The sequence below is a fragment of the Chanodichthys erythropterus genome, chromosome 7 (genome assembly GCF_024489055.1).
Source record: "Chanodichthys erythropterus isolate Z2021 chromosome 7, ASM2448905v1, whole genome shotgun sequence".
NCBI lineage: Eukaryota > Metazoa > Chordata > Actinopteri > Cypriniformes > Xenocyprididae > Chanodichthys > Chanodichthys erythropterus.
In genome coordinates, this window is record NC_090227.1 from 18,417,928 (window position 1) to 18,438,743 (window position 20,816).

General features: G+C 38.5%; 1 protein-coding gene across 12 annotated transcripts in view; it reads left to right on the forward strand.

The window, feature by feature from the left end:
- Positions 1 to 20,816, forward strand: part of def8 (differentially expressed in FDCP 8 homolog) — a 219,163-nt gene that overhangs the window by 79,404 nt on the left and 118,943 nt on the right. For 2 of the 12 annotated variants that reach the window (XM_067389850.1, XM_067389849.1), the window contains exon 2: positions 6,561 to 6,597. The exons of the other annotated variants lie outside the window; for them this stretch is intronic. In XM_067389850.1, the coding sequence (XP_067245951.1) occupies positions 6,592 to 6,597 (6 nt within the window). In that variant the 5' untranslated portion in view covers positions 6,561 to 6,591. The remainder of the gene's footprint in view (positions 1 to 6,560; positions 6,598 to 20,816) is intronic. 12 annotated transcript variants of the gene reach the window in all.

The window sequence follows — 20,816 nt, forward strand, 5'->3', positions numbered from 1 at the left end:
ATCAGGATGCAGACCTGTTGGATAGTCTGGCCTGACAGGAAGTTGGCAGTGTTGACAGGAACAACAGGAAGCTGTACAGTCATCGGGGCCCACAACAACGCATTTGCACTGTCCGTATGAGCATTAGAGTGCATCAGTAGGTCTGGAAGGACCAGGAAGTGATGGGTTAAATGCCGGTTGTTCGATTTGAAGTTCAAAACGCAGATGTCCTTGACAGTCATCATGGTTGGATGACGAAAGTCTAGTGGAAAGTGTGTTTGCTTGTTGACAAATGGGAGGTCCGGTGTTCCTTCACTGAGAGCACTTAACAGCGTGTGGCTGAAGGCTGAGTTGTCTGCCCACAGTGTGAGAATAATGTCTGTTGTAGTTACATCATTCAGCTGTGAGTCTGTCGTGACCTTGGAGCAGAGAGAGTTACAGTCTATGGTGAGTTGAAGTACACCGGGTGGCGGACTTGAACTGTGCTCTGAGCCGGGGTTCCCGCGGTTAGCTGGGAGATTTCCCGCGACCTCTGTGAACTGACCGTCTGGCTCAGGTGGTCTGGGTGACTGGGAAGGCAGAAGTTCACACACTTGAGCCCAGATTTTCAGCGGTCTGGCATTAAATAAGGGCTCAAAACAGTCTAGCAGGTCTTTGTGAATGAAACAGGGAAACGTGTCCATTTGCTCTACACACACCGGAGGTGCCAGGCTCACTCGACCAATGGTGTGGTGCATGGGAGCTGTGTGTTCAAGGTGCACCTCATTTGGACTGTGCGACTGCACATTCAGCTCACATCTTTGTGACTTGAGAGTCTGGCTTTGTCTTTCAGCTTCATTTCTCAGTCTTTCAAAAAGGTAAGGACAGGTTTCTGGGCAGTGGTCGGAGACTGTGTAACTGGTTTGATTTTCTACAGTCTTTTCAGGAGCAGTGTTCTGCTTGGAGTGAGCTTTGTCAACCAAGTTTTGCAGCTGCTGAGTAGACATACTGCGTGAGCAGGCCAAGGCTGCCAGGTGATCACTCACCGCAGGGTGCAGCTCTCGGAGAAGCAGAGTGTTGAAGATGAAATCTTCCTCCCTCGCTGGCTGACCACGTGCTCTAAAGTAGGCCATTTGCAGTCGGCTGTAGCAAGTGTATGGGTTTTTCAGTCTGCCCCGCTTTAGCCGGAGGGCGCTCTGTGCACTTTTAGTCCACAAATGCCAATGCTAAAGAAGAATAGGCAATCCAGGAAATAACTGAACTAACAGAGGCCAGAGATCGCTAACTATGGCTATTCAAAACACTTTCCAAGACAATAAATACACGATTGAGGCGATGTATGCATGTATTGACTGAATTTGCCTCTGAATAGCGCTGACTCCGTGGGCGTGGCCGCATTAGTGGATAATGAGCTGAATCAAGGACTTCTGACATGGCTCTCTTTTCATACAGATTACATAAACACAGAAGGTTTGTTTTTGATTTGACTTACACCATTTAAAACCTGACATTTCAATGTTTCTTTAGACGTCTAATAGAACGTCTGTAGAAGTCTAATTTTTTTGTGATTAGTATTCACTAAGTTACAGTTCATTTTCTGAGAACTATCAGATTGGACTTAGTTCAGAGGGAGACGAGAGATCACGCATCATGTTTTCTTTATTTTACAAAAAGCACAACATTTTGTTTTTACTCTGAGTGTACACAAATAAAAGAAGATATTCCACAGATTAAAATGGTGTATAGCTCTTAATTGTATGTGCAACATTGACAGAGTATTTTGAGTCTCTTTCACACTGGTTAGAAAAGAAACGCGAGGGCCAGAGGGAGTTAAAGCCTCACGAACTTGGCCTCTGTGGCTCCCTCCGATTGCCACCAGAGGGCTCCCTCACCTGAGTACTAACTTTATAATGGACTATATTTCCCATAACCCCGTACCTGGTCTGATTACACACACACCTGATCCCCATCATCCAGACTATTTGAGCTCACGCACACATTTCCACATTGCGAAGTCTTGTTTTGCCCCGGCTGACACTACTGAGAGTTTTTCCCTGTTATCTGTACTCTTGTGTATGACCTTGGACTGTTTATCATTATCGTGTTTGTTTGCTGCCTGTCCTGTTGATTCCCTGCCTGTGATTTGGATTACTCTGCCTTGTCTGCCGCTGACCCTTTGCTTGTCCCCGTTTACGATTCATCTCTGCCTTGGACATTGTTACTGCTGGTGTTTGACCCTTGCCTGTACGACTACGATTGTTTTAATAAAGCTGCACATGGATCCCATTGAGTCTGCCGCCTCGTCACAGAACACTTTGCCAGACCAAGATCCAGCGGCCATCTATCGTCTGTCTATGGAGGTTTCTACTCAAGCCAGCGTTCTAGCCGTCCATCAACAGCAACTTACTCATCTTACTGCTGTTACCGAGGAGCTAGTGAAGACGCTACAAAGCATTTGACTCTCCAGCGCTGACGTAAGTCCGCCATTATCCATGCCATCCACTGCCCCGGCACCCAGCACTCACACCACTACAAACCCGAGTCTAGCCTTCCCTGAGAAATATGATGGCTCACCAGCAAGATGCAAGGGGTTTCTGCTGCAATGCTCATTGTTTATATCTCAACAACCCACTCTTTACACCACTGATGAGAGTTGCATCACCTTTGTGTGTTCCCTGTTAATGGGTAAAGCCTTGGAATGGGCCACTATGGTGTAGAATAACAGCCAATCAACAACCTAATTCGTTCACGACACCCTCAGAGAAATGCTCCGTCATTCCCTACCACCACTTTGCCAATGCAAGATTCGGAACCTATGCAAATCGGTTACACTCACCTCTCTTCTGAGGAGAGAGAAAGATGTGTCCAGCAACGTCTTTGCCTCTATTGTGGTCAACCCGGTCATTTGAGAGCTTCATGTCCCACTCGACCCACAATAATCGTAAATGAGAATCAAACAGGTTCAGCAACAGGCAGACAATCCGTATAGAAAACGCACCATGGCAAAACCAGACCTCGCAATGAGGGTGAGGTTGAGTGTGGCTTAAGTAGTCCAGGTAATGCATCTCAGCTGGGTGTGGTAATTAGTCCAAGGTATGTGGCAGATGGGAAATGTAGTGCGTGTGTGAATGTGAGTGTATGTGTGTGTGTTAGTATTCAGGAGAGGGTGCCCTCCGATGGTCAGAGGAGGGAATAACGGAGTTCGTCTCCTTGACAGGAACGTCCTCACTTTGATAGCAAAACAAACCTGTGTGTGTGTGTGTGTAGAATAGCTAAAATTTGGAACAACATGGGAAAAGTAAGTAAATTATGACAGAATTTTCATTTTTTGCCGAATTATTTAAAGTGAGCTTTATTCTTATTCCGCTATATGTACAGACATAAAATGGAGAGAAAAGCTGTGCCTCACAAGACCAAGGAGTTACATATACACACAGCCTATATAAAGGTTAGTTAATCTAAGTAAAAATGTACACTGAATTACGGCCATATAACAACATGTAGTGCAGACTGTGCAAAAGAAACAGTGCAAACGGAAACAGTGCAAGAGGACATTTAAAAGACATGGGGACAATAACACTTAGTATATATAATTATATGAAAGAGACAGATTCACATTATTAAAAATACAAATAGAAGAGACATAAGTGCTTCAGACAATTTAATGTATGTAGTGTTTGGATGCAGTCAATAATTATAATAAATATAGCTGCAAGCAGCAATTACGGGGCCAAGCACAAAAACGGCACAATAAGCCAGCCAACATGGCTGTGAGCTAAAATATGATAAAAAATGAGTATATACTGGTTTATCACTTTCGACCAATAGATGGCGCTGTGATAAAATTAATGTGTTATGGTCAGAGAGAGGTGACGATGACACTTTGGTGTCAATATGTTAAAGCATTGCAGAGATACAGCTTCAAGAGTCGTTTTTGCATCATGCCTCAAATTTGTTGCTCCGGCATACGAAAGCTGTTTGATGTACCGACTTGAAATCCATAAGTTTTTGTCAGCATGGTCTGAAGATGATACGGTTCAGTTTTTGTGAAAATTGGATCAACAGTCTAGGAGGAGTTCGAAAAAGTAGGTTTTTAAAGAAAAACAATATGGCGGACAGGAAGGTTAAGTCGACTATGGCAAATTTGATATCTATGTTCTCAGAATGACCCAAGGAATCTACTGAGACCAGTTCCAAAGTTAGTCAAAAGTTATTAGCATTTTTGTAAATTCTGTTATAACTTTTAACCACAAGGTGGCGCAGTGTCAAAACACTGCATGTTGCCTCAGGTCATGCTTGTGATGACATGTACCAAGTTTGGACTGAATACGATAAAGCATTGCGCAGATACAGCCTTACATCTATTTTTGCAAGCACTACGTACAACTCGTTCGCGTGATTTTCAAAAACGGTTTGAGGAATCGACTTGAATTCCATAACTTTTTGTTGGCATGGTCTAGTCCAATTTTCGTGAAAATCGGAGTAACAGCCTAGGAGTAGTTCGAAAAAGTAGGTTTTTCAGAAAATTCTAAATGGCGGAAAAATGTTCATGATGGAAAATTGTCATGACAATTTTATAGTTGCATTCGATTCGTCATGACCCAAGGAATCAGTGGAAAAAATTTGTTTCTAACCCTTACGGTTCAAAAGTTATTAACATAAACATGAGTGCAAATTTGGACACTTGGTGGCGCTAGAGGGATTGAGTTAAAGACTCCAAATTTGCTATGGACACAGTTCAGACTGTCCTCTAACTGTGTGCCAAATTTCACAACTTTTTACCATACGGTACTATGGGCTGCCATAGACTCAAAAGCGGAAGAAGAAGAAGAAGAAGAAGAATCAAAAATAAAAAGAAATCTAACAATTACAATGTAACTTTATTTTCTATAGCGCCTTTAAAAGTAGCATCTCAAAGCGCTTCACAGAATAAAAAAAGGAAGCCTACAATTATACAAACAATACTTTAAAATAAGTAAGATTAATAAAAACACACCAAATGAGAACATACTATCAAAAAAGTAAATAAAAAAAAAAAAATCTATTTTAATATAATCAAGTAAAAGCTACCCTAAAGAAATAAGCTTTAAGGGAGGATTTAAAAACACGAAGGGATTCAGCTTGCCTAATTCGAGCAGACAAGGAATTCCAAAGTCTTGGAGCGACTGAAGAAAATGCCCTATCACCCATAGATTTTAAACGGGTATGTGGGACGATTAAAAGGCCATTTTACGAAGAGCGGAGAGCACACACAGGTGTGTAGGGGGCTAAAATCTCAGTAAGATAGTGAGGAGCCAAACCATTCAAAGCTTTGTAGGTAAGCATGAGAACTTTAAAATCAATCCGAAATCTGACAGGGAGCCAATGTAAAGACTCCAAGACTGGAGTGATGTGATCCCTTGTCCTGGTTCCAGACAGGATTTGGGCGGCTGAATTTTTAACCAGCTGTAATTTATTTAGGGTAGCATTTGAGACCCCTACCAGCAAAGCATTACAATAATCAATGCGAGAAAACACAAAGATATTGATCAGCTTTTCAGCCACCGGGAGTGACAGCATAGGACGCAATTTGGCAATGTTTTTAGATGAAAGAATGATGTCTTTACAGTGTTCTGAACATGGGGAACAAATGTTAACTCCCTTGGGTCAGCGGTCACGATACCACCTCGGTTTTTTTTCTTACCAGTGTGAAAGAGACTAAAAATACTCCGTCAATGTTGCACATGCAATTAAGAGTTATACACCATTTTAATCTGTGGAATATCTTCTTTTATTTGTGTACACTCAGAGTAAAAACTAAATGTTGTGCTTTTTGTAAAATAAAGAAACTAACATGATGCGTGAACTAACATGATGCGTGAACGAAGTCCAATCTGATAGTTCTCAGAAAATGAACTGTAACTTAATAATCACAAAAAATATGTGATTTATGTCTAAAGAAACATTGAAATGTCAGGTTTTAAATCGTGTAAGTCAAATAGAAAACAAAAATTCTGTGTTTATGTAATCTGTATGAAAAAGAGTATACATGTATACATCGTCTCAATCATGTATTTATTGTCTTGAAAAGTGTTTATCTCCATATTATGGCGATCTCTGGAAGCCTCTGTTAGTCCCTGAAGAGTCACATGGTTGTTCTTCTTTTAGGAGGCATTTGTGGACTAAATGTGCACAGAGCGCCCTCCGGCTGCAAGTATGAATTGAAAACACAGTATCCAGTATCCACACTGCTTCATGAAGCATCAGAGCACAAATGAATCAGTGTATCGAATCATCAACTGCCAACGGCTGAAATCATGTGACTTTGGCGCTCCGAACAGCAGATTCGATACACTGATTAATTTGTGCTCCGTTTTGTTTTGTTTTGTTTTCTGTTTTGAAATCGGCCATCACTAAATAAGTCATTATTTTGCTTTTTTGGCGCACCAAAAATATTCTCGACGCTTTATAATATTAATATTGAACCACTGTACTCACATGAACTGATTTAAATGTGTTTTTAGTACCTTCATGGATCTTGAGAGAGGAAGTGTCATTGCTCCCTATGAAGGCCTCATGGAGCCATCGGATTTAACTAAAATATCTTAATTTGTGTTCCGAAGATGAACAAAGGTCTTATGGGTGTGGAACGGCATGAGGGTAAGTAATAAATGACACAATTTTCATTTCTGGGTGAACTAACCCTTTAAAGTTAAAGACCCAGCCTTACGTACAAGATGGCGGAACAAGCCGCGTGGGAGTGTTGTGTGTGAGTTGTGAGTTGTCTGAGTTAATTTCTCATTTGTGACTGAGGCTTTTAGACTGTTTTTGCAAATTGTTGGGTCAAAGTACCTTACTACACCCTGTTAATAGCAACAAAGTGTGATCATAAATCTTGCAATTTATGGTCTAAAGCACACCAGTTAGTGCTTTGTACCGTATACTGGATTTTATATCAAGTGCAACTTGCATTATTTACGGCTTTTGCGGCTCTGGACAGCATGGATTATCCTACCTTGTTGGATTGTGGAAGTTATTTTATCGGGCAGAGCTGTCAGTAAACTGTATGATCTTTATGGATACAAATTCTTCAAGTTGAAGGGAAGTGCTTCTTTTTTGCCTCTAGCGGTGCTCTATGTTTTTATTTTCATTGCTTTAGACCTTGCTGGTCTTTATTCTATTTTTTTTTCCATAGCATCGCTTCACTGTATCCATCTTCCTGCTTACATCTGATGTCAAGTCCAGCCCAGCTAGAGTGAATAACTGGTGTGGGTTTTCTACAAAGTGGATTGGGATCCGCCTCTGCACTCACATACTTAACAATGGAGGGCATTATTGGTGCTTTTGGAGAAAAGACAAAGGGGTTGGCTCGAATGCTGTGGTTTTTTGTTGCATTGTGCCTATCTAACCATCTTTGTATTGAAGGTGGTTTTCACAGGTTTGACAACTCTTTTTTATTGACTCCACTCGTGATCACAGCACATCGAGGAACATCTGTATCTGGATTTGCACCAGAGGTGCCGTGTGCCAGACTGTCTTCTATACTCCAGTCCTGTTTTTGCACTGTAGACCTGGTCCGTTTGATTAGTGTTAAGGCTCTCCAGGATAATTTTACAAATTTTATAAGTGACCACTGGCATTTTAAAATAGTAGAGACAAAATCTAAAGATTATAATATTAAATTGTTTAGGAAGAGGTGTTTGATTGTGTTATTACTTTTGATCTCTGGAAATGTTCAACCGAATCCAGGCCCAATTTCTGCCTCAAGTTTTGAAACACCTGCAGATTTTAAATCAAGGTATGGACTTGGTTTTATTCATTTGAATGTTAGGAGTCTAATCTCTAAAATGGATATGGTTCATATTTGGGCACAATCAACTGATGCAGATGTGATTGTTCTGACTGAAACTTGGCTGAACAAATCTGTTTTAGACAGGGATATTTGTATTAATGGTTATAATGTATATAGGGCTGACCGACCAAAAAGGGGTGGAGGCGTAGCAGTTTTTATAAAACAAAAGTTTCATGTTAAGGTATTACTTTCTAAATCGGTGAGTAAACTATTTGAATTTTTAGCTCTCGAACTTGAGGTTTCTAAATCTCTAAGCATTACAGTTGTTGGCTGCTATAGGACACCATCTGCTGATAGTAATGCACTCTCTTCTTTATTCCAACTCTTTTCAGATCTTGACGCTAAAGAATTGATAGTTCTTGGTGATTTAAACTGGAATTGGTTGCGTTCAACAACTGATGAATTTAAAACCTATTGCGATGCATTGAATCTTTTTCAGATTGTTGACAGTCCCACTAGACCGAATCTAAAATGTCCAGAAAAATCATCCCTAATAGATTTAATTTTAACAAATGTTCCGTACAAGTATTCAACCGTGTCTATATTTGCGAATGACATTAGTGACCACTGTGTCATCGCAACGGTTAGAAATACTAAAATACCTAAAAACAAACCACGCATAATAACCAAGCGTGACATGAAACATTTCTCAGAACAAGGGTTCCTACACGATTTGAAGAATTTGGAGTGGGAACAAATTAATTTAATCCCTGACCTTGAAATAGCCTGGGAATTATTTTATGCTAGTTTTTCTGCCTTAGTCAATAAGCATGCTCCCCTCAAAAGGTACAGGGTGAAGGGTCGAAATAATGCATGGTTTTCTCCTCTTTTATCAAATATGCTGCATGAGCGCAACCTGGCATGGGCAAAGGCTAGGAAAACAGATTTAAATTCAGACTGGCTTGATTTTAGGCGACTGCGTAACGCATGTACGGTTGCAGTCAGAAAAGCCAAAACTGAGCACTTCCTTATGCAAACATCAAAAAACCTAAACAACTCATCAACATTTTGGAAAACTGTTAAATCGTTAACTGAAAATAATAAAGGTATAGAACTTCCATCATGTATTAAGAAGGACTCTCATACAATCATTGATAAAGTAAAAGTGCTTAATTGTTTTAATGATCACTTCATAGCTGCAGGTTTTTTGTTTGAGTCAAGTAATGGTGCTCATGTAAATCCTGTTAATGTTCAGTCAGAGAGTATTGTGTCTAGTCAATCATTCAGCTTTTCACCAATTTAAATTTTTGAGGTGTGCAAAGCCCTTAAATCTTTAGATGTTTCAAAATCGGCAGGGCCTGATAAATTGGAACCTTACTTTTTAAAGTTAGCAGCTGATTTTATTGCCCCACCTCTGGCTCATATTTTTAATCTTTCACTTGTCTCAAATGAAATTCCACTTATATGGAAATCAGCTTTTGTTTTTCCCCTGTTTAAAGGTGGAGATCCCACACACCTAAACAATTACAGGCCCATTTCCAAGCTGTCTGTCCTGGCCAAAGTCCTTGAAACATTTGTCAATAATCAATTGAAGGACTTTCTTTTTGTTAATAATATTCTCTCCGATTTTCAGTCTGGTTTTAGAAAACAACATAGTACAACCACGGCAGCCTTAAAAGTACTAAATGATTTTATTGAATCTGTTGATAACAAGAAACACTGTGCAGCCTTATTCATTGATCTATCGAAAGCGTTTGACACCGTTGATCATACCTTACTGATGCAACGACTCGTCAGTATTGGATTATCTAAACATGCTATTGATTGGTTTAATAACTATCTTTCAAATAGAACTCAATGTGTTCAGGCAGAAGGTTTTATCTCCTGTTCACTCAATGTAACTAAAGGTGTGCCGCAGGGGTCAGTCCTAGGTCCACTTCTATTTACACTATATATAAATAATATTGATCAAAACGTTCATAATGCAAATGTTCACTGTTTTGCTGACGATACAGTTATATATAGTTCAGCATATACACCCATTCTGGCTCTCTCTCAATTACAGCTTGCTTTTAATATTGTCCAGCATAACTTACTTGATCTGAAATTGGTTTTAAATGCTGATAAAACAAAGTTCATGTTGTTTTCTAAATCAAAAACAATCCCTAATGATCTTCTTTCTATTACTACTTCCCAAGGTTCAAAGATTGAGTTTGTGACTATAGGTATCTCGGGATTTTAATTGATGATGCTCTTTCCTTTGGCCCTAATGTTCAGCAATTGGTGAAAAGACTGAAAGTGAAATTGGGTTTTTATTTTAAAATTAAATCCTGCCTTTCCTTTGAGGCTAAAAAGAGGCTTGTTGCTGCCACTTTTATGTCTGTACTGGACTATGGTGATGTTATATATATGCATGCATCTTCTCAGTGTTTACATGCTTTAGACACTGTATATCATGGTGCACTAAGGTTCATAACAAATCTTAAATCTCTCACTCATCATTGTGTGTTGTATGCTCGGGTTGGATGGTCTGCTTTGTCCATCCGTAGACTAAAACACTGGCATATTTTTATTTATAAATCTATTCTGGGTTTACTTCCTTCATACCTTCATATGTACATCAGTAAAAAACATGTTGGTAGTTATAGCCTTCGGTCCCAGGAATTCTTCTTTCTGTCTGTTCCAGTGGTACGAACTGAATTAGGGAAGAAGGCATTTAAATTTGCTGCTCCCTCTGCTTGGAACAATTTGCAATTGACATTGAAACTTAAGGAGTTGGTTTCACTGGATATTTTTAAAGTGATGTTAAATGATTTGGAGACCGAAACAATGGTTTGTAGATGTTTTGATTAGTTATGCATGTGTTTAAATATGTATGTATGGATGTTATCTGTTAAACCCACGCGAAATGTGTTGTCACTCTTGGCCAGGACGCTCTTGTAAAAGAGATTCTTAATCTCAATGTGCTTCTTTTCCTGGTAAAATAAAGGTTATAATAATAATAATAACGTATCTGGTAGGGTGAACCAATGAGCATTACCTCCGTCTTGTCACTGTTCAGACACAAGAAATTTCCAGACATCCATTTTTTTTTATCTTAGAAGTACATTGAGAGAGAAAAGACAGCCACATTAGCATCAGGTTTTGAATGTACATAAAACCTGAGTGTCATCTGCATAAAAGTGAAAGTTGAGATCAAGTGATCTTAAAAGTTGACCCAATGGATAAATGTAAATGCTAAAAAGTAAAGGGCTCAAAATTGATGCTTGAGGAACACCAGATTTCACAACACCAATATCAGACTTGCAACCACCCATAGTAATGAACTGCTTTCGATCTGAGAGATAAGACTCAAACCAGCTTAGTGCATTCCCAGAAAAACCAAAGACAGACTCTAACAGAGTAAGTAAAATTGAATGATCAACAGTGTCGAATGCGGCATTGCAACAAGAAGAATCAAGATAGAAAGACAGCCAAGATGATTGATTGTGTTTTAGGTTTTGTAAACCTTCCCCCTTTCTCTTTTTTTTTTTTTTACACTAAATCACAGACCTGGTGCTCAGATAATGTGCGCTCAAAGGCCGTTATCAGTTTCGAATCTGCCTTCAAGCTTCAAAGGCATTCCAAGGGGGAGGTATGAATCTATGAAGGTAATATGATGCCGTAAAGACTTGCATGTGCAGGGTAAGATTTGTGAAAGTGTAGGGGAGTGTGGGACACAAACTAACGTGAGGCTAGTTGTAACACACAGTTTAAAAGATTCCACACATGCCAGCTGTCACAGAACAGAAGGCAGCAGACAGGTAAGTAATAACAGAGTTTATTTCACAGGTTGAGAATATAACAGGATCAGGAAGCAGCAATGGTAAGTATAGCAGTTCAAGTGAATCAATGGATGACTTAGCTGATGAGTAACTAGAGTATCTCATGGCAGGTGAACAAAGACAAACAGGACGGGCACACAAAGGGCTGGGAGCAGGCGACAGAAGATTGACTGAAGATCAGTTACATGGCAGCAGGTAAGTCCACAGGTGAGCAGCAGGTAAGGAATCGGTACATGTGTGTGTAGACGATACCAGATAATGGAGTGCAGGTTCTGTGAGCCTTTATGGAGTGCGATGATGAGGTGCAGGTGTTATGAATTAGTATTCCGGGGTGAGTGAACGATTGGGATGGTCTTGTGATGATGGACTGATTGGTGTCTGTGATGGTTGCAACTCTGTGACACCAGCATGACAAAACTTACTGTATTTACTAATTGCCATATCAAAACTAGAGAGAGAAAAAAGTGCCAATATTCAAAAATCTTTGGAAGATATTTGAAAGATATCGCTGAACATTTATTTAGCCATAGCAAATGCAAATTTCTGACTGATGATATTTTTTGCATCTCAGTTTTTAGTGTTTATTTAAAATGAGACAAATCTGCTATTTTTAAATCTCCAATCTGTTATTTAGATAGTTTAGTTCTTTAATGCTTATCTAACTAGCAGAAGACACTAGCCGGGTTTAAATCCCAGTTGCGCAGATGGGGCACGTTCACAGTGTGCCCCGTTATTAACTGCGCTGTTATATGACGTTAGCAATTTTCACATTAATAACTTTTATGAATTCTATCGAGAAACCACAAGAAAAAGGTGAGTTAAGACAGAGAGTCAATGTTCAGTGTTAAGAAATTATTGTTTAAATAAATGTAAAGCATTCTGGCTCGTCTACTGTGTCCCATTATGTGGGAGCTGTGTGTGGAGGGAGTGTGTTCGTCTCTGTTTTTATGAATGTCTGAATGCATTTATGCATCAGTTTGCCCACATTGTTTTAAACTATGCTGTATAGCTGTGTTTTGTCTGTGCTAATTGTCATTCTCCAAACTCCAAAATGTATTTTTAATTATTATTAAAAAAAAAAAAAATTATTTTATATGAAAAAGTTTTTCATTAGATCAAATAACATTTTAAGCTGTCATTTACAAATAGGTTGTGCCCCGCTCTCCCCTACAGAAAAATGCAAGATTATGTGCAAAATGTGCAAGAGAAGTTTTGTAAAGGTGTAAATCGTGTTTCAAAAGTAAGAAAATTGATTAGCAGCATTTTACTGTTTTTTTGTAAGTGTAATTCATGTATTGTGAAACTGCATCTTCATGCTAACGTGAAATAAATATGATCTGTATTCTTCTGATTTCTGATTTTTGTCGTGCTTATACTTTTGGCATGTTTTCTTTGCCAAAATACAGCTAAAAGTATTGCACTCCAGCGAACAGTGATTTGCAAGCGCAAACAGTTTAAAAAAATGCCAATGGATTGACTGTGTAGATCTGTATGAGTAAACAAACTACTGCATATGTCTAAATGTATTGTGTACATAGGGCAAAAAGTTCCAGAAATAACCCGATATGTACTGTTCCATCTTTCTTTTAGCTGTGCTTACAGTTTTAGCATGATTTTCACTCACCCAAGTTTTGCAAGCATGAGGAGGAAGGTGGGTTTACCTTCTTCTAGCCAATCAAATGAGGTTCTCGCTGACTTTCAATTTTCTCTATCTGATTGGTTTAATAATCACATCCATGAACATGACTTGTTCCCGAGTCCAATCCCTATTATTTTGCACCGTCCTTGAGGTGGAGACCACATGTCTCAAGATTCTGCTCTCAAACTTGGCGTCATCAAGCCTTTGAATAGGCCTCTAGCGACCTCTAGCAGACAGAATTATTACATACTACACCTTTAACTGTGCTTTTATTTTGATGCATTGTATTTTTAAGGCTTGCATTTTTATGGGCTGAAATTCAAAATGGTTGTATATTTAAACTGTGAATATTTCAATTCAAAACATGAGCAATTTCAATTTAAAAAAAAAGTTGCGAATATCAAATGTTCAACGTCAAACCAACTTTATTCCAGTATCTGCTTTCTTGGAGCCTATATAGTATAACCTACATCACAATGCAAGTTTGGCCTTTTTTATCACTGTACTAGTCCATTAAGCTGTGTTAAGCGTTTTATATGTCCTGATGGCAGGGGAATCCTATGACATATGAGGAAAGCCCAAGTATTACAACACAGCGCCACAATAAAAAAGGTTAAGGAAACTAAACAACAGAGAGAAATATATTACTATCTCAGATTTAACCTTTGATCTGTACATCAGCATCGGGCAATAACGTTATAATCTCGTTCGCTGGAGAGAAAGCTGCTGAAAGTAACCGTAAAGACACTGAATTAAACATGAATGCAGCTTATGTGTCTTTATCAGCTTTTCTGAATTTATACTGGCCCTGATAATCATCACACATTCACAAATTCACTTCAATCAGGTTTTAAGAAAAAACATTCCACACACATTTTAATTATTAAAAATTCAATAATTTATATTCAACTTTCAGATTTCACTTCCAAAATATTCATTCTGTTTAAAAATACAACCTATAATATTTGACTAGCAATTTTCGGTCCATTTTATTTTGCTTTACATATTCGCTTCCAGAAATTCAGTGGTTCAAATTCGGCAGATCATAGGCTACTCACAAATGTAATGTTAATTATTACACCAAAACAAAATACAATACTTTCAAAAACACTCAGCTTTATGATTATTTTATTGAGTGATAGGGAGTGGGTTCAATCAGTGAAATTATCAGATTTGGCATATTCCCCGAACTATCCCTTAGGAGGTTGCTTAAGATCTTGTTAAGTGCGATGTTACCAGGTGCTACCCATGGCGGCGGTGCTGAATTGGTTGATATTGATGGCTTGAGAATCGATAATTCACTCTATACAGGGGCTGCTTCAGTGCATTATGTGAGAAATCAGTGTTCTTTATAAAAAGAAGCACTTCAGAAGTAGAAATTGTATTTATCAGGACTCATGGGATGTTATAAAAGTAATTCAAATTGCAAACTAAATCTATATTGTAATTTATCTATATTCTGGGGGTGCGGAGCCCTCATCAGCGCGAGTTTAAGGCGACCATTATTTAATTCCTTGGAGATGCGTCATGCAGCTGACACACATGTAGGCTAGGTATCGCGTTTATATCTTTTTTTTTTTTTTTTTTTCAAAATATTCACAAACTTGTTAAATATATCATGAATTTTATGATACATTTCGATTGTAAAATATGTGGAAGTGAATGTGTTTTGTCGTGCGATGAGTTTGCATGGCAGTACAGAGCTGTTGGATTTACGAAATATTCCCCGAAATACATAAAAGTATGTGGCCAGTGAACTGGGAGAAGAATAGAGTAAAGTTTATTGTTTCATACACAATGTGTATCTGATATAAATGAAACACTTTGTCAAATTATAGAATTAAAAGGGTTATTGTTGCAGCTTTCGTAGACATCAGTGTATGGAATTTGATTTTAACAAACAATAAATGTCTTTTTTATACAGTAGCCTACTTAATTCAAATGTGTATTTAAATGTCTGAAAACGAAAATAAACCTGATGAGGTTAAAAACACTGAATATTTGTGATACATGACCATTACGGAGCGCGCGGCTGTCTCTGGTTCAGCTGCCAAAGCACATTTGAATTTAGCAGTGAATCTTTGCATTTTATTCTTTGCCACTTATCCTAATCGAAACACTGGGTGTATTACAGCTTCAGAATTATATTTGTATCGACTGACAACAGTGATAAGGTATAGCTAAGAGTATGACAAAAGTATGACTTACAGAAGGTAAACAGAAGGTAAACTTAACAAGAACGTTTCAGGAAACATGTATTAACGTTAAGGTACAGCTTAAGGTATAATTTAAGAGTGATGTAGAGTTAAGAAGGTTTCAGGAAATCCAGCCCAGACTAGTACTGAATGCGGCGTGACGGCAGCTTCACATTCTCTACATCTACCTCCTCGATGGCTGGCAAGTCTTTCAACTCAGTAGAAAAGTCGCTCCACTTCATAACATAAATATCACATCTAACATATGTTGTGATTTTCTGTTTATAACTTTATAAACCAGCACAGTGCGGACTTCCATTCTAATTTTCACTGCTTGCCCTCCATCGTAATCCCGCACGTCACCAGAACCACGTGATTGCAAACAATCTATTCCAATCTAGCTACAATAACTAGATTATCACAAGGAATATTAATCAAAGCTTCTTGTAATTAAAAAAAATAAAAATAAAACTCATTCATACCCAACATTGGGAGCATATATATTAATGAATGAAAAAGACAGATTCTGCAACCGCTGCATTCTTCCAGGAATAATTTCTATCATATTGGGAGTATTCCCCTGTACAATTTCTGTTTTGAGAACAGCTACTCCAGCACTTAGACTGGAACCATGGCTAAGAAAAACCTGTCCCTTCCATTCACTTAGCCATTCTGCCTGGTTAAATAAATCTTCTTACAAGATTATCACACTAGACTTTTTAAAAGCCAAAAATTTAAAAAGACTATTTGTCTTTTCCTTATTTCGACATCCATTTAAATTTAAATATCCAATATGTAAGGATGTCATAATATCTTACTATAATGCAGCGAGCAAATAACATCCCCCACAAAACTGTCCTTTACCATATCTCTATTGATTACTCTTTTTCATATCTTGATTAATCAGCTTCTTTACTTTGGTGATTTTTTTTTTTTTTTTGAGACTATCGTTTTTTGTCTACTAAATTCATCGGCTGTTGCATTCATCATTACATCTCTACACAACACTAAAAATCTTTTAAAATCTGGAAAAAAAAAGTTCAAGTTGTGGATTCCGTACACTTTTAGTTTCATCAAGGAAAACACTAATCTCTCTTGCAGAGTAGAGTTTTAATTCACAAGCCACTCACTTCTGATATCTCTATTTGAGAATCGTTTTCTCCCATTTCAAAACAACTCCCTATACTCTAAAATTAATTTTCTGAATCACAATCAGACCTGTTCACACCAGAGCCAGCTGCAAATGGCTGACTGCAATTCTCATTCACTTCTTCATCTGATTTATTCTCCCTTTTTATCATTTGCCTCTACATACTCCATAACTAGATCTTGATCTTCATCTTCTCTATCTTTAGATTGAGAACGTACTTTTTGTGGTTCTGCCTTTGCATTCTCTTTTTCCACCACATTAGCATGTGCACCGCCATCTGCTGGCTGATCAACTCCAATGTTTACATTGTTTGTCTCTCTAGTACTCTCATTACTGCCTATTGTTTCATTCCTCTCAACTTGTTCATCAATCACTTCGTGAATAGCAGTACTGTTTTCTTTAACATTGTTTTTAGGAATTGTTTGTGAAGCTGCCACATCACTAACATTGTCTTGTTTGCTGGGACATGTCTGTCTAAGATGTCCATGTTCGCCACACAAAAAACACTGCATATGGTCTGAACTAATAAAGACTGTATAATCTTTACCCTCTACAGCAATTTTTAGTACCAGACTGAGCAGCTCATTTTGCGAAATCAGTATCATGTACGTGAAGCTTCGGAAAGACAAGATTTTGGATGTTTGGATTTTTAAGTCCCAATGAATTTCTTTCAACGTTTCTTCTTTTATGAACGGGGGTACATTTGAAAGTACAACTTTCTTAGAAGGATTCGACAAGGGCGATACTGGTAAAAAGGTCTCATTAACAACAAGTCCCTAACTCTAGCAGTTCATCAACCATTGAAACTTCTTTGATAAATATAACAAGCGCTCTATTCATTCTTGATTCAGATTTAATATTTAAACCACCGACCTGTTCGCTGATCGCAATCAGTACATCCTCAATTGAGATTGAGTCATCCGGCATACACTTGCATCTGTGGTCGAGAGTCAAACATGAAAAATCACTGCGTAACTCTATACTTGCGCGCAATTTTGCACTGACTGTAGTCAGCGCTTAAAAGTTAAGCTCACAAAATACTTTACTTTATACACAGTTCCTAATAATAAGAAGAAGCAAAAAAAAAAGAGAGAAACGCCAAAGACGAACACGTTCTAGGCCAAACGCTCTCACCCCCACCCACAATCCTCAGAGAGAGAGCGGGCCAGAGAGTGCCCAAGAAAGTCAGAGAATCAAAGAGAGAGCCCAGAAAAAGAAGAGAGTAAAAAGAGACAAAGCAATAGTTACAATTTTCTTTTATCCCTTCCTTGATCATGTGCTTGAAACCCAAATGTGAGACATTCAAACTGACCAATCAGAAGATTAAAACTTCCCTCACTGTACTAAAGGTGTGACAATTTGTAGACCCCCGATGTACACACATCTTGGCCTACATCAACACCTTTATGCCTTCCAAATGGCCCTTGTAGCAAGAGAGAGGGGGTTGAAACAGTAAAGCAAATGTCTTTGTTCATTTTCAAATATCTTTGCATATTTTCAACCTTACAAATCCCATCTTGGCACCGTTGGCCACACTCATTATCACTCCCTCTGGGAAATAAATGACGCCATGGTTCTGGATACTGATGGATTTATTGCCTTTCTCATTCTTTTCTCCGTTATCACGTTCATCGTCAATGAAATCCACCGTCAAACTACAGTATGACAATGTAAAACAAACATATTCACATATATTGCAAAAACTCTATACAAATACACTGTATAAGTGTATTTGTTGTTGAAGATTAAGGAGATACTCCTCCTTCCACCTTCCAAAATTAATTTGCCAAGAACTGCACCTGGCGCCATCTCTTGCGCAAGTATAGATCCTGACTCAGAAATTCACCTGGAGGCGGGAATATTATGTTTGACTTCATCATAAGAATATGATTGGGCGTGAGAGGTTGAAGACTTGTTGGGTCATTTAAATGCTCAACTGTCAGTGGTCTGCTATTAATAATAGCCATCACTTCGTACAGAAAGGTTCTGAGCGAGGCACTGTCAAGTCGTTTAGCAGACTGGTCAAGGATTGTGGTTAAAACGCTTCTGATCGTTCTAATCTGCCTCTCCCATATGCTGCCCATGTGGCTTGATGATGGGAAGTTCATTATGAATTCACATCCATATTCCTTCAACTGTTCAGGATTTAACCTTTTCATTGCGTTCATGAACTTCTTTGATAAATATAACAAGCGCTCTATTCATTCTTGATTCAGATTTAATATTTAAACCACGACCTGTTCGCTGATCGCAATCAGTACATCCTCAATTGAGATTAAGTCATCCGGCATACACTTGCATCTGTGGTCGAGAGTCAAACATGAAAAATCACTGCGTAACTCCATACCTGCGCGCAATTTTGCTCTGACCGTAGTCAGCGCTTAAAAGTTAAGCTCACAAAATACTTTACTTTATACACAGTTCCTAATAATAATAAGAAGCGAAAAAAAGAGAGAAACGCCAAAGACGAACACGTTCTAGGCCAAACGCTCTCAGCCCCACCCACAATCCTCAGAGAGAGAGCGGGCCAGAGAGTGCCCAAGAAAGTCAGAGAATCAAAGAGAGAGCCCAGAAAAAGAAGACAGTAAAAAGAGACAGATCAATAGTTAAAATTTTCTTTTATCCCTTCCTTGACCATGTGATTGAAACCCAAATGTGAGACATTCAAACTGACCAATCAGAAGATTAAAACTTCCCTCACTGTACTAAAGGTGTGACAATTTGTAGACCCCTGATGTACACACATCTTGGCCTACATCAACACCTTTATGCCTTCCAAATGGTCCTTGTAGCAAGAGAGAGGGGGTTGAAACAGTAAAGCAAATGTCTTTGTTCATTTTCAAATATCTTTGGATATTTTCAACCTTACAAATCCCATCTTGGCACCGTTGGCCACACTCATTATCACTCCCTCTGGGAAATAAACGACGCCATGGTTCTGGATACTGATGGATTTATTGCCTTTCTCATTCTTTTCTCCGTTATCACGTTCATCGTCAATGAAATCCACCATCAAACTACAGTATGACAATGTAAAACAAACATATTCACATATATTGCAAAAACTCTATACAAATACACTCGGGAAACACAAACATACTTCACATACCTCGCTGGCTGCATATAACCAAGAGGGAATGAGTTCTTGAAATACCCCGATCAAAATACAAAAATGAAAAACATCCTTCTTCTTTGCAACTTCTTTGTAACTTGAAATCCACATGCAGATATATTAACTTCTCACCAAAAGTCCGTTTTTTTCCTGTTGCACCTTTCAAAATGTCCGTGTGTGACGCATATGTACTTTAGTTCCTACTTAACATAAGCACTCAATATGCATGAATTAATTTAAACAAACATAACAAAAACATGTTAAAAACAACAGAAATAATATGTATGGAAATTATAGAACATATTAATTGAAATAAATATGTACGACAGTTATACTCCCACCAAATGACAATTTTGTAATTTCACCTCACAATTTCAACAATTTCACACCTTAATTTCAACCATACTGTACGCCTTTACCTTACAGTAACCTAAACTGGCAACAATAAAATTTATCCTGCTTCAAGCAGTAAAACTGTCTTCTGTACAGGCCTATCAAGGTAGACTGGCTTGGAAACGCGTCTTCCCTGGCTGTCTAAGGTTGAGTCACTAATTAGCAGTTTCACTTTTCGAACCTTTCCATAAGAGCTCGGATACACTTCTGTCACTCTTGCCAATCTCCATTGATTACGTGGCGAACTGTCTTCCTGCAGAATGACAATGTCGTTGACCTTTGTATTTCTCTTCTCTTTTTTCCATATTTGTCTTTGTTGAAGATTAAGGAGATACTCCTTCTTCCAACTTCCAAAATTAATTTGCCAAGAACTGCACCTGGCACCATCTCTTGCGCAAGTATAGATCCTGACTCACAAATTCACCTGGAGGCGGGAATATTATGTTTGACTTCATCATAAGAATATGATTGGGCGTGAGAGGTTGAGGACTTGTTGGGTCATTTAAATACTCAACTGTCAGTGGTCTGCTATTAATAATAGCCATCACTTCGTACAGAAAGGTTCTGAGCGAGGCACTGTCAAGTCGTTTAGCAGACTGGTCAAGGATTGTGGTTAAAACGCTTCTGATCGTTCTAATCTGCCTCTCCCATATGCCGCCCATGTGGCTTGATGATGGGAAGTTCATTATGAATTCACATCCATATTCCTTCAACTGTTCAGGATTTAACCTTTTCATTGCGTTCATGAACTCTCCTCTTGCACCTACGAAGTTT